The following is a 13,188-nucleotide window of genomic DNA, read 5'->3' on the forward strand; positions in this document are numbered from 1 at the left end:
TTGGAAAATGTTTACACAAATGTGTGTAATTGTTCAGATTTAGCCTCTCTTAAGACTATGCCACTGCTTAAAGAGAGTTCAGACTCTACCCGGACTGAACTTTTCCTACTACCTTCTTACCATTTGCCTCAGGTCAGTTGTATCAGGAACCGACTTCGCTGAAATCAAATGTTGCACCAATTACAAAGTTTTTATGATGACCTTTTATTGGATCATGTTCTTGACCTGTCTCAAAATCCATTTGCATAAAACTGTGCCAAAAGGAATGCAGCTGGGTGCATGGTTTCTTTTCTACTTAGAGCTCTTTCTCTCCTTTGTAGCATCCTTCTGCAGTTTGTCTATCACAGTATGACTATAATCAAAAGATTTCGTCATTAGTGTTGTAAGATCACGCACATATGCTGAATTCAGGATACATACACTTCAATCAGTTAAATAATAGATCACATTACAGCTGTATAAGTATATACTTGTTACTATGAGTATAGTAATGAAGTTAATTGATCTAAGCAAAACAATGGAATTATTCTAACACTTTTTTATTCATCCTATAATACATGCTACTAATAATAAGTTACACTATTCATTTGCTTTTTATTCTAAGTTGCCCTAAACAACATAGCTAGTACCTTGACTTTTGCTTTCTAAAACAACTTACTAAATATAATTCTAAAATAATCCTGCCACTAAAAGTTAAAGCATGCTCCAGTGTACAATTATTAAAATAGCATGTTCAGTATGAATAGTTATTTTTGAGATAGATATTCTCAATTATAAAACCCATTGCTCCTTGCTTTATGCAATTAGCGCAGAATAAGGAAATTTTTGTGCTCTGCTGTTGCTTGACAGAGGTATTCAGTCTTGGGGCTCTGTAGCTTACTAATAAATAAAAATGAATTTGTACTTAAACTCTCAAGTGTGCATAGCAAGGTTTTAGCATGTTATAAAATCTAAAATTATAGCAGAGTATGTGAACAGAATTAGCAAATGGATGGAGCTGCTCTCACTGAAAAGTAGGGGATTTGACTTTAAATAAGACATTAGTCATGCATATATTTGCTAGTTGCTGTTTATTTCTTTTTCTTTCCTCAGAAATACTTTCTTTTCACTTCTGTTCTTTCAGCTTACATTTACATTAATGATAAAATTAAGTTACTTTGTTTTTTATTATATTTGCACAATAAGAAGGAAGGCAATGTAGACCAAACAGACTGAAGGAGTAGATGGTGCTTTTAACAGACATTTTCTGTGTTGGAACTCAGGCTTTGTACTCCCAAAAAGACATTTTTTAACCCCTACTCTATCATGTAATAAGTAGGCATTTAGCAGTACAGCTGCTTGCTATGAATTCAGATATTAACAATGTATTTTGTAGCAGTCCAATCCAACCAGGGTAATTAGAGTGATAAGGTCAGACATCCAGGTTGGACCTGCCTCCCACACCTCTGGATCCTGGCTCACTTCAATGGGATCTAGCTGCCTGTGCTGTTTTACACAAGGCACCGTAGCAAAACTTAAGGCATGTCAGGAATAGCTGCATTAAACTGGAGTGAATTCAGGCTCTGGCTAGCATCAAAGCAGGATTTGCAGATTACAATACAGACTGAAATGCCTAGTTCTTCCTGGATCTGGACTTCACTTGCTGAGTAGTGTCTGGTGTTCAGAATGAAAGAGTGATGCTGTAATGTACTTAGGCTGTTTTCTCCTCCAGTGATTTTAATTTTTCTTGCTTTCTGTAGACTAAGTGAAAGCAGTAAATCAAAGATCTGTCAATATTTTTTATTGGCAGGTTTGTTCACAGTCATCAGTTAGATACACAGAAGAGCAGAGAAGGCAAAAACTAAGATCTCATAATCGTTCATCATGTAAATTAAATTTCTTTTCATTTGTTTGTTGTGGGGAAGATGGAGAATGTTGTAAAAAATTGTGTATTATAAAGAAGGTAAAAATTAGTGTGATTTTTTTTCTTTACGAGAGATTCATATGTGAAGCAGGGTTAGTTTTACTTTATTTTAAAACCATGTAGTTAGTTGGAATTTCTGTACAACTCATGGGGGCACAAGTGGAAAAAAAAAACCCCAAACAGATGTAGTTGTTTGAAAAGTCAAAACCAATAGCCTTATAATTAAGTAATGTTATGTTTAGTTGAGGTTACAGTGAATACCACATTTCACATGCTGTCCTTGAGCAGAGAGTGTGCCTGGCCTGTTTTTTCTGCATTTAGGCTTTTCTCTTTTCACTTGAAAGGCTATTGAGAATTATTGAGTGTTTTGATGGGACTTGCTTCTTATTAGCACCTTCATAAAACTGATGGCAATTTCTAGAGTGAATCAGAAATCAGCTGGAGGTATCAGCATCAGCTTTAGTACAGATTAGCAAGGTTGTGTCTGTGCAGCGCTTATTGTCAGTTGCGGTTATCTCCTTCCTAGAGCAGATCAAAGGAATGCAGAAAAATTGGCATTAGTCAAGTCCATTGACCTGACCAGCACAGTGAAAATTTTTTGTATCAGAGCAAGGATGAGGACTAAGGATTTTCTTGTTTGTTGGGGATTTTTTGAGTATCTGGTACTGTGGTGGTTGACAAAGTAAGCATCAATGCCAGTTGAATTAGCAGCTTAAATTTCAGTTTTTATTTTGATTTGTGGCTTTCCAGATGCAGCCCAGTTTGAGAATGAGGAATGGGGCTTTTTCTGCTGTCAGTGCAATTGTCAAGGACCAGCTGTTAAGGCCTCAGGCAAAAAGTTCCTGTTCTTGAAGTCAAGGCTCATGCTTTTAGGACTTCAAGTGGATCTGCAGCTTTATTCCCATTTCCATATGTTAAACCTGCTGCACTAGGGAGCAGGCTAATCGTGGGTGCTGAGGCAGATAGATAAAATTCCAAAGTAATGTATTTATTGCACTCTTTAGGTTTGGTGTCAGCATTATTGTCTGCACTGCCTGAGGCAGCTGTGAGGTAGAGATCATTGGTTTGTGTTTGATATGCTATTTTCTCACTAACCAGGGTTGTAAGTCAGAGCACTGGCTTGAAGACATTTGATGATGTGTGATTGTGGCAGCATGCGTGCTAATCTATCATACAAATACACCCAAGTAATTTGAAAAATGTCTTCTACCAGTAACTTCACTGCTAATATTTCTATGGTCACGTGTTGCTGACAGCATGCCACCAACTCAGACTGCTCCTCTCCTTCCCTGTGGTTGTGGACAACATGAAGGTCTGACAGAGCAGATGCTTCCACAGTAGCTAACCATTCCGGTGGTGCTTGGGTTGCCTACGTGAGGAATTAAAACACTTCTCTGGTGAGGGTTTGCCATCAGGTATTGCTGTACTGCCTGGAACACGCCTGCTGTCCTTCAGTATGTCAAATGTAAGGACGCTGGATAGATCCATTTTACACCATTGATCTAACTGAACCTTTTCAGCTCCCTGGTAATTTCGTCTTTTTTTTTTTTTTTTTTCTTTTTTGTGGTTTCTTAAGCTGTGAAGAATTGATTTAATATTTCTTAGTCTCATTTAATTGCTATCACAGATGACCATGGTGATGACTTGACTGAATGGCCTGGTCTTTCCAATGGTCTGGTCTATCTGAAAGATGTAAAATTAATCCTGGCCACTCAAATGTGAAACTCAGCATTGCCAGTCAGTCATCTTTAAGGCTGCATACTCTAAATCCTAAGAATTATTTTTTATAGGTTCTGAAACTTTGATCTAGAAGCAATAGGATTGTCTTTTTTGTTGTGGTTTTGTGAGTACAAGACGCTTTCCCCATTTTGCATATAATGTAAAATATTTAATCTGCTTTTCAAATTATGTTCATTTGTTAGGAAATAATATCTAGGAAGCAAAATAAAGAAAAGTAAACATAACCACAGGGACTTTATTTTAATTTTTTGAGGATAAAAATGAGTGGAAATTTAAAAAAACAAAAAATATAACAGGGGAGATTTCTCTTAAAATGACTTTATGTTTAAAGCAATGTAGAATTTAGTAGCAGATCTATTTCTCTATAATCTTGCTTACAATTAGTTTATGGGTTACACAGTTCAATGACTGTAAAATATGGAGGCATTGCCCATTGCTATGAGTTGTCATCAATCCACTGAAGTGAATGGAAGAAGTTGAAGATCTGCCAAATGTTTGCTTTCTGTAAGCTCTGAAGTCTTTGCTTTCTCAGCATAGTGCTAAAATAGTTTTGTTCCCTCTTATTTACATGTACTGCCAGCAATTTTTTTTTCCATTTAAACCTGGAAATGTGTTACAGGGTTGAAGTGCACATGTGAGTGAGGAAATTAGGGTAGTTACTTCTAAAATGATGGATTCTTTGAGGTCATCCCCTCTTTCCATATGCAAATATAAGATGATTTCTGCACTTCCAACACTGTTGAATTTTATTTATCTTCTTACACTTTTTAGTATCTACCACTTCACACCATTTATTTTCCTCTTGCACCAGTCTGAACATCACACAGGTGGGTCAGATTTTTTTACTTGTTCTGCACAACATTTCTCTAGGTCCCCCTCTTTTCTCCTCCTGAGACAATATCTGAAGTCTAACCACTTCATTGGTAGTGTCAACAGGACAGAACAAACTGGTTTTTTTCTCTGACAGATTTTTAGTCTAAACATTGTACAAGCTGACCACAGGATGTAGGCTACAGGAAGCAGGACTGACAGGAGAAGTCCAGCCGGGAGCTATGCACACATTGACTCTTATTGGCTTTAAAAATGTTTCTTGGGGAAATACTTTGTCCTGAACTTATTCCCAAGTTTGCACTCCTTAAAAACTTGGATGTTCAACTTACTGCATTGAAAACAAATTTAGTAAAAGGAAAAAGACCTTGGGGGCATAACTGTTCCTTTTCTTCCCCTTTATTTTTCTCCAAGATTCCAATCTTGTATTAGGCTTGTCAGAGGTGTTACATATTTGGTACTCTCTTGCCTCCCACTTCTTCAAGGCCCATAAATCCATTCAACTCTATCACCTTTGTGATATTGCTAACGTACAACTCTCTTGATCAGTCCACCGTGAAAATTCCTTCTGCTGCCTTCATTTCCTCCGGTTTGGGCTGCTGTAACTCACAGCTTTTGGGCAGTTAACTGCTGCAATACTCTGTAGGATTGGTACTCACAGTAGGCTATCACAACCCAACGTTTTTTGGACAATGACCACTGTGTGCTTTAATTCCTGAAATCTTTAACAATGCAGTCACTTAATTGTGTCAAAAAACTTGAATTTGTTAGCATGTTTTCACTGAATTCCTCCTTCTAAATCAGCTTGCATTTAGTTGTTAATTTTAAGGGTCTTTTTCAGCCTCAATGATTCTATGATCATATAGTTAATAGCTTCCCTGACCTCAATTGTAGTGCCATTCTGTGTCAGATCTGTCTGCTACAGGAAATTTTTCATTCACTTTTAATTCCAGATCTTCCCTCTTCAGATCAAAGGTTCCATGGTGAGTGATTAAAAAAAGGACTACTAAGTGGGTAGAAATTGAATGGATGTGAGGTGCTTGAACAGGAAGAAAGATTATTTTTTTCTCAAAAAATGGATGCCACTTAGTTCTGCTGCCTGAAAGATGATTATAGTAATTTAAGTTGATCACAATTAGACCTTTAAATTTGCATAGCCTTGAACTGAAGCATTTTTATTTAAATTCATCACTCATTATGCCTTTACATGTACTGTTCAATGTCTGAAGACTGCATAATTTACAACAAAGAAAACAAGTCACCGAACGTAATGAGCTAAACTTCTAACAATACCCTCAAAATTCACCTGCAATTAATCACTCATGCTCAGTTGCAGACAAAAATGTTAGCTTTTACACATGTAACTGCATGTAGGCACAGTCAGACAGAACCTTTCAGTACTGTCACCCCTGTTGGATTTCAGGCAAAAGAAACAAATTGAAATACTTTTCTTATAAGGGCGAAGTAAATTATTGTTCCATAACATTAGGGTGGTAGATTACGAAGAGCTCACTAGACGTGTGTTCTGGTCTTGTTTTTATGACAGAAATAATAAAGTACGAGGCTGGAGAAACGTGCATGTTGTAGACTTGATTTGCATACAGCTGTAAAGCATTTTTAGGACTGGATCTTTGCTTAGCTGTGTGTGATTGTGATTTTTGCCTTTAAATTGCCCAGAACGAGTAGTTGGACCCAGGTCAGGAGTGGCCATGCGTTGTACACTGCTGCAGCTGTGGGGTGCAAACTTGCAAGGGTGTGAAAAGGGCATGAAGGGCTCTGTGAGCACAGGCCTCCTCTAAAGGAGCTTTTGTTTTTTTTGTGTAAACTCTGGTATAATGGCCTTTGGCATTGCGGAAAACCTTCCTATGGGAGGGAAAATGTTATGGAGCATGTGGTGCAGTCACAGTGATACTTCTGAAATACAAAAAATCTTGCGTTTCCATGAAGAAGTGGAAAAGTCTGAAAAGCAAGCAAAACTCAAACCACAACAAGCAAAAAAATAATAATTGAAATAACACATGTATCTTTTGGGTTGTCACTTTAAAATTCTGATTGATGTAACTTCTCTAGAGTAAGTTTTAGCTTTATGATTTGAATTGGCACTTTTTATGTGGTTTCCTTTTCCCCACTTCCATGCTTTCCAGGCTTCCCAAGACATGCCTTGTTCATTTGGTTTTAATTCAGTCCCAACTAAGTATCTCAGTGCCAGAACAATTCCTGTGCGGGCAAAGAAGGGAGCTTGTGATGCAGGCACTCGCTGGTCTTTATGGCCACATTTGTTCTGGTAGGAGCAGCAGCCAAAGGCTCTTCTGGGTCCTATGGCCAAATGACCTGGCACAGCTTGTATCCATGCAACTAAATTAATTGATATCACCCTAACAGGGTGACCTAATTCAAACCTACTTCCAGGAATACTCCCTGGCCTGGACTGTTTATTTTGAAACTGTACCTAAAATTGTGCCAGATGGTTTTCTGTACAGGCAGGCACGTGCAGATCTCCACCTCTGACCTTGCTGACCTTGCTGGGGTCTCATCAGCCTGTGTCAGGTGCAGGCACTGACTGGCACAGGTCTCTCTGGGCTCCCACAAATTCTAACTCTTGGGCTTTGTGATACTAACGTTTCCAAAGCTCTATTAAGGTCTCCTCTGTTAATGCCTCTGTTACATTGTGCTTGTACAGACAGGCTGATGGAAAACCCATGGAAATTACCATTTTCAAAGAAAAAGGGGAAAAGGAAACCAATTGCAAAGAAGAAATTCTTCATGTATCTCCAATAATGACAAGTTAGAGAACTGAAAAGACTGGTTTTCTTAATGCATGCATAGTTTTCACTTAAGTTTAGAAACATTTTGGTAGAAAATAATTTATAACTACCACAATGGAACGTGCCAGAGAAGAGCCAAACTCGGCACAAAACACTTGTTATCAAAGATCTTAGGGGAATAAAATTGAAGGAGCAATGTACAAAACTTCTGTGTTTATCAAATACCACCTGTGGGTCAAAAAGCATGAGTGCCACCAAGCCCTCTTTTAAGTGAAAACTAAATTAAGATCTGGGAAGTCTTTTATAGAATACATTAGGTAAGGATGTCCTGCAGCACTTTTCTGATCCACATGTGACATAAGAGCTTTCTGATTTTTTTGTAAGAGCTACCTCCACTGGTAAAAACATAAAGGGAAAGTAGTTTAGGTATGGCTTAAGAGCATGGCTTTTCCAGTCTTGGGAAATGAAGAGGATTGATATTTACACTGTCAGTAGTGGAGATATTTTATGAACTGCTGGCAACCAGCTTAGGTAGCAGAATATGTTTGTATTTATTCTGGGTACAAACAATTGCTTTTACAACACAAACGGGTTCAAAAATCCCAGACACTTTGTTTTAATGAGTAATAGTTTCACTGGCTTCATTTTTATCTCTTGTCTCCTTGCAGGTCAAAGCAACAGATGCAGATGCTGACCAGTTTGCAGAAATTGAGTATTCTCTTTATGATGGATTTAATTTTTATGAAAAATCGAAAGCTTTCCAGATTGACCCACACACTGGTCAGATCTTTGTGTCTCAAGACATTGACAGAGAAGGAGATCCAACCACTTATGATCTCTTAGTAAAAGCTACAGATGGGGTAAGTTTCACCTTTCTACACTGCCAGATTTGTGAATGCATTTGCAAATTTGGATGTCTGATATACTTTTAAATGAGCATGTAGCAACTATGTGCAAAACTGCATGAATTTGAATAAAATGTCTTGTCTTTAAAGAGAGCAGAAAATTCTATTCATGAATTGTGAATTTCTACACAAACTAATACAATTGGCTGGGAAATACCCAATGACTCCTAAATAAAGTCTGGAAAAATGTTTCTAGGATGTTAGTCCTTGCTAATTTTCCTCCTCCTATTGGAACCAATGGACTCCAAGTTACTTCTGCTCCCTGCTTTCAAGATCACTGCAGCAGTAATAAGAGAGTACCATGGGCTAGAATTGCATGGCTACTGTGGGTGACAGTGACTTTCCTGGGTAAGTTCCTTGTCCTTTCTAGCTGTCTGGTGCCATTGCTGCTGCTGTGGCTGGGTGCAGCCTCCCTGCAGCTGCATGTCTGCAAGCTTTCCCACTTCTCAAGATCTGGCGCTTGGAAGTGAGCATTCATGGTACAGCAAGGGCGGGGTAGTTGTAGTGCCTGAAATAGTCCATTGCAGATCCTGGCAAGGAAGGTGAGGAGACATTTCTGTGGTGTGAACATGTTAAGATGTCTGGGGATGGATCCCTTGCCCACCTGATGCCATGTAACAAAAGATTTTGCTAGTAAGCTCCAAAAAATAATGGGAGAAAACTATTAATTATATTTTCATTATGAAATATTCATTTTGTGGTTTGCAGTCTGAGGTTGTTCCTTTGTAAGGCCCAGTTTGTACTTGTCTTTACCTTCTTCAGCTTAATGGTAAATCGTGAAGAAGCTGAAGAAGGTTATTGGTTGCCTTCAAATGTTAAAATTAACATAAGGACACTTTTTGAAATGTTATTCAGGTCCCATTTTGCAGTACAATTTGTCCTGAAAAACATTGAAATTCAATTATTTCAGACTAAGTAGTTTTTATTTCTTATTTTGAATATTAAAATTGCATTTAAGATAATGTCCTAAATGTATCTAATATAACTTTTAAAAAAATGCAGTTGTCTTAGAAATGCTGTGTTTTTCATTAAAATGCCTGTGGGGTTGTTTTATTGTACACTGAAGAAACTTAGTGAACTATGATTTCTATACCTATGAGTAGGTTCACTTAAGCAGCTGCAGTTGATGGTTGTATTAATTATTTCATTAAGAGAATTAATTAATTAATTAATTCATTTTGAGAATGTAGCCATTGAGGGTATATCTGTTTTGTTGAATTCAGATATTTGTGTAATCGTTAAACAATGTTTTTTCTTTAGCTGTCCCAATTCAGTGCTCAATTCAGAGGCTGCAGAAATATTCTTTAATTAATATTGCCTTTAGCAGTGTGCTTTTTCTTCCTCATAGATTTCTTTAGAGCAGAAAAAAATTACATAAATATATTGGTATATTTGTTTCCATACTCATCTGATTTTAATGTCTAATAACTTGACCCTGCTTATTGCAGGGGCTTTGAAAGGTGTCTTTGAAAGATGACTTCCTTTGAAAGGTCTCTTCCGACTCAAACCATTCTAAGATTTTAATATAAGGATATAGGAGTGGGTTTTTCCAGGACAGTGCCTGTAATGTCTATAGCAGAGGTAGTTCTCTCTGACCATTTTGGAATTTCACTTGTATGGGATTTCTGCCTTCAAAACTTATACTTGAATCCATATATCCAAAAAAATTTTGAAGAGTAAAGCAGTCTGTATTGAAATGTATAACACATAAAATTAGGCATTCTGCTATACTTCATAATTTCATTTTTCCTATCATTCTATCATTCACATGTTTTGGAGCTGTATAAATGTAAAGGACACATACACATGTCTGGAATATCAAGATGAATCATTAATAAAGGGTATGTGAGAGCTGAACAATAGCAGTGAAATTCTGAAAATTTTCTAAGATATTCAGTCAGCTACAGAAAATTAATTTGAAAACCTGAAAGAAAATGTTTGCGTGAACAAAAACTTCATGCCTTAATTTTTTTAGTTAAATTACTGCTCTATTGATAAATCTTAACTTAAAGGAAAATAGCCAATGCATTGAAATGATAGGGTATTATTTTTTAAATTGCTATGTCATTTATCTCCATTTATGGACCTTGTGTTTTCAGAAGTTCAGTAATGGGGAGAAAGGTTCAATTTTTTATTGCCTTGTTTGTGACAGGCAAGGCTTGATCTTTTTACTGGAAGTCAGCACTTTGTAGAAGTTTGCCTGTCTGAGACCTAAATACTAAAGCACCTAAATTCAATATCAGCTTTTCAAATTTTCAGTGCATCTGAACTTGTGTTGACCAACTCTCTACCCTTAAAGCAGAATTGTAGTAGGATATTTATCCTATTTCCTGACATTCTGCTGCTGATTTTGATGGATTAAAGATGTTAGGTGTGGGGCTCAAAGTGGAGGCTGTGATCAGGGGAGAAATGTGCACAGAAAGAGAGAGAGGAAGGATGAAAGGTCACTTGTGACAAAGAAGGTTAGAGAGATGAAAAGGAAAGAAAATAACCCAGTTAATTAGAAATGAGGAGGAAAATAAAGTATTTTCCAGGTGGTGTGCAATTTATCTTACAGCTAAACTATCAGTTTCCTCCACCTGTTCCTGGCTACTCCATTACATGGCTTTAGAACTTGTCAGTCATGTCTTAGATGCATTGAGTAGAAAATGTAAGGAGTGAACTTGAATTGTACACAAGAGCCCATGGAGAGGCAGGTGGGAAAGAACTTCTGTTAAACTGGTTTTAAATAAACATCCTGTGAGAGCTTGTGGGAGCACTCTCACTGATTAAGCAATGATGAAAAGAAGTATCATTGCCTCTTCTATATGAAATTGTAGATCTTCAGTTTTTCACCTGCTTCATCATCACTGCAAAGGGTTCAGTACACCATCAGCAGGGGTGTTAGTGACTCCCTTACTGCCTTTCTGCAGAGAGACACTTTTCCCCTTGCTTTTCAGTAATCCACTCTGCCTATCCAATTTTATTTGTCTTTTACATTGGAGCAATTAAAATCTAGATATAAACACTGGACATTCACAGGCAAAGCTTCTGAAGAACTTAAGGCTTTTGAAATAATTGCAGACATCTCTCCACTTTGACAGCATTACTTCAAGATGATATGTCCTTTAGGTTTACAAAAAAAAGGCCATTATGTCAGAGATTCTGTATCTAACAGTCCAGTTTGGAACAAAAATTTGATAGTATGGTTCACTGACAAAAACTTGGAAGGTTGTGATGAAAATCTTGATAGAGTTTTAACCATTTTACAGCACCAAAATAAAGAAATACAGCTGCTCAAAATAGCATAAATTTTACTTATTAAGACAGAGTTTCCCCTGCCCAAGGCAGGATTTTTTTTTTTAAGACTTGATAAAGAGGTCTACTAGCTTTAGCTATTTACATACATTTGATCCTTCTGAAGTAATGAAAACATTAATTGTTGTTATTTTGACTTGATGGTAGTTTGTCCCCTTTTTCTTCCATGAGGGACAGAACCCTCAGGACTCTGACAAGTCATTGTAGAAGTGACTTTGTTGCACCAGAGAGTACAACAGTAGTGAAAAATACTTGAATATTTGAGATAAGGGATTTTAAAATGAACAGCTGTGGCTTTCTGCTCCTTGTTAACATGTTTTGACAAGTGTAATTTTCTGTCAGCAATAGATCTTATATAAGTCAGCCTTCATGTTTTGGAAGATAAATGTTTTGCTTGCTTCTGAGCAGATGAAGTATATCCACATCATTAGAAATAGGAGTTTTAGTTCCTTCTCAATTGGAATGATGCTTTTTTTCAGATGTCAGCACAAGAATTGGGCCATAACCAGTTAATATCTTTAAGTTATTAAGTAAATGTCAAACTTGGCATGTGAAAGTATACACTGCTTCTTCAGGAAAGGAAGATTCTGTCTCCATCATTAAATTTGGTCAGTTTTCTTAGAGAATAGAAATTTCCCTATATACTTACAGTTAATCAATTTCAAAAGACTTTTCAGTCTTTACATAACTCTGTAGCACAAATACAAATTGGCTGAAGAATGGGGTTTGGGGATTTTTCATGTCTGTTTAGCAATAATGAAGCTTGAAAGAAACAGCTTAACACAAGCTCTTGTGAGTTTGGTCTCATGCTGTTCCAACCATCTTTTTTAGATACTTTTTATTCTTGACTTCACTTCTTCCCTAGTCCTTTTCCCTTAAAATACTTCTGATTTCTGTTCTAAAGTACCTGAAAGCTGTGAACACACAGACCATATTCTGACAGTGAGCAGAGCACATTCCCTCCCCTTCCCCTGCTTTCCTTTTTTAGCTCCTGTGCATCCCTCATCATGGAAATCAAGGTACTGGGGAAGGGGCTTGCCCTGAAGTGGAGGTGTTGGCATTGGGCTCACTGCCATTTCCATTTCGCCATATTGGCATGGGTTTCATGGCAGTCCCAGTAATTTGTAGGCTGATTGATTACTGTCCTTTAGAGTCCTGGTCTCCAGGCAAGAGTGCTGGCTGCCTGTGCAGCAGCATGAGCCCTGGAAGCATGCCATGCCTTATTTTCTTCAGAAGCACACCAGGAGGATGTGGGATAGATCTCTTTGTTTGTGGGTGAAACGCAGACACATGATGCATAAGATCATCTTAATTTTCCACTTACTTGAGCTTTTATGGGAATGTCACCTTACCCAATAGAGGTAACATTTACAGCACAGAAAAAAAACCCAAACCGGGCTAAACCCAAAAATCACTATGAAAATGTGAAGGTAAATGCTGATAATGTTTGTTTTTATTAAAAAATAAGTCTGAACCTAAGGACACACTAAGCAAACACTCAAAAATAGTGTTGTGGGAGATTGTTATATAGTAGGGTAAGTCTAAAGGAGTCATATCCAGTCTGAATCCTTGGATAGTTTAATGAAGGTCAGGTTTAAAAATAATTGGTGTGAACAATTGGACTGCAGAATTATGCAACATAGTTGGTTTTGGGTTGGTGTGGTTTTCTCTGTATCACAGCTACTGTGACTGCAAAATGAAGTTTGCACTAGCTCAGCATAGTTTGTGTGTGCATAACCATCTGATCTGT

The 13,188-nt window shown here is 37.3% G+C and overlaps 1 protein-coding gene across 1 annotated transcript in view; it reads left to right on the forward strand.

The window, feature by feature from the left end:
- Positions 1–13,188, forward strand: part of DCHS2 (dachsous cadherin-related 2) — a 103,594-nt gene that overhangs the window by 34,661 nt on the left and 55,745 nt on the right. The window contains exon 2 of the mRNA XM_054295363.1: positions 7,905–8,096. Coding sequence (XP_054151338.1) covers positions 7,905–8,096 — 192 coding nt within the window. The remainder of the gene's footprint in view (positions 1–7,904; positions 8,097–13,188) is intronic.

Source organism: Melozone crissalis, unplaced genomic scaffold (assembly GCF_028551555.1).
Source record: "Melozone crissalis strain CALT ecotype California unplaced genomic scaffold, PUWL_Pcris_2 ptg000006l_1, whole genome shotgun sequence".
Lineage (NCBI taxonomy): Eukaryota > Metazoa > Chordata > Aves > Passeriformes > Passerellidae > Melozone > Melozone crissalis.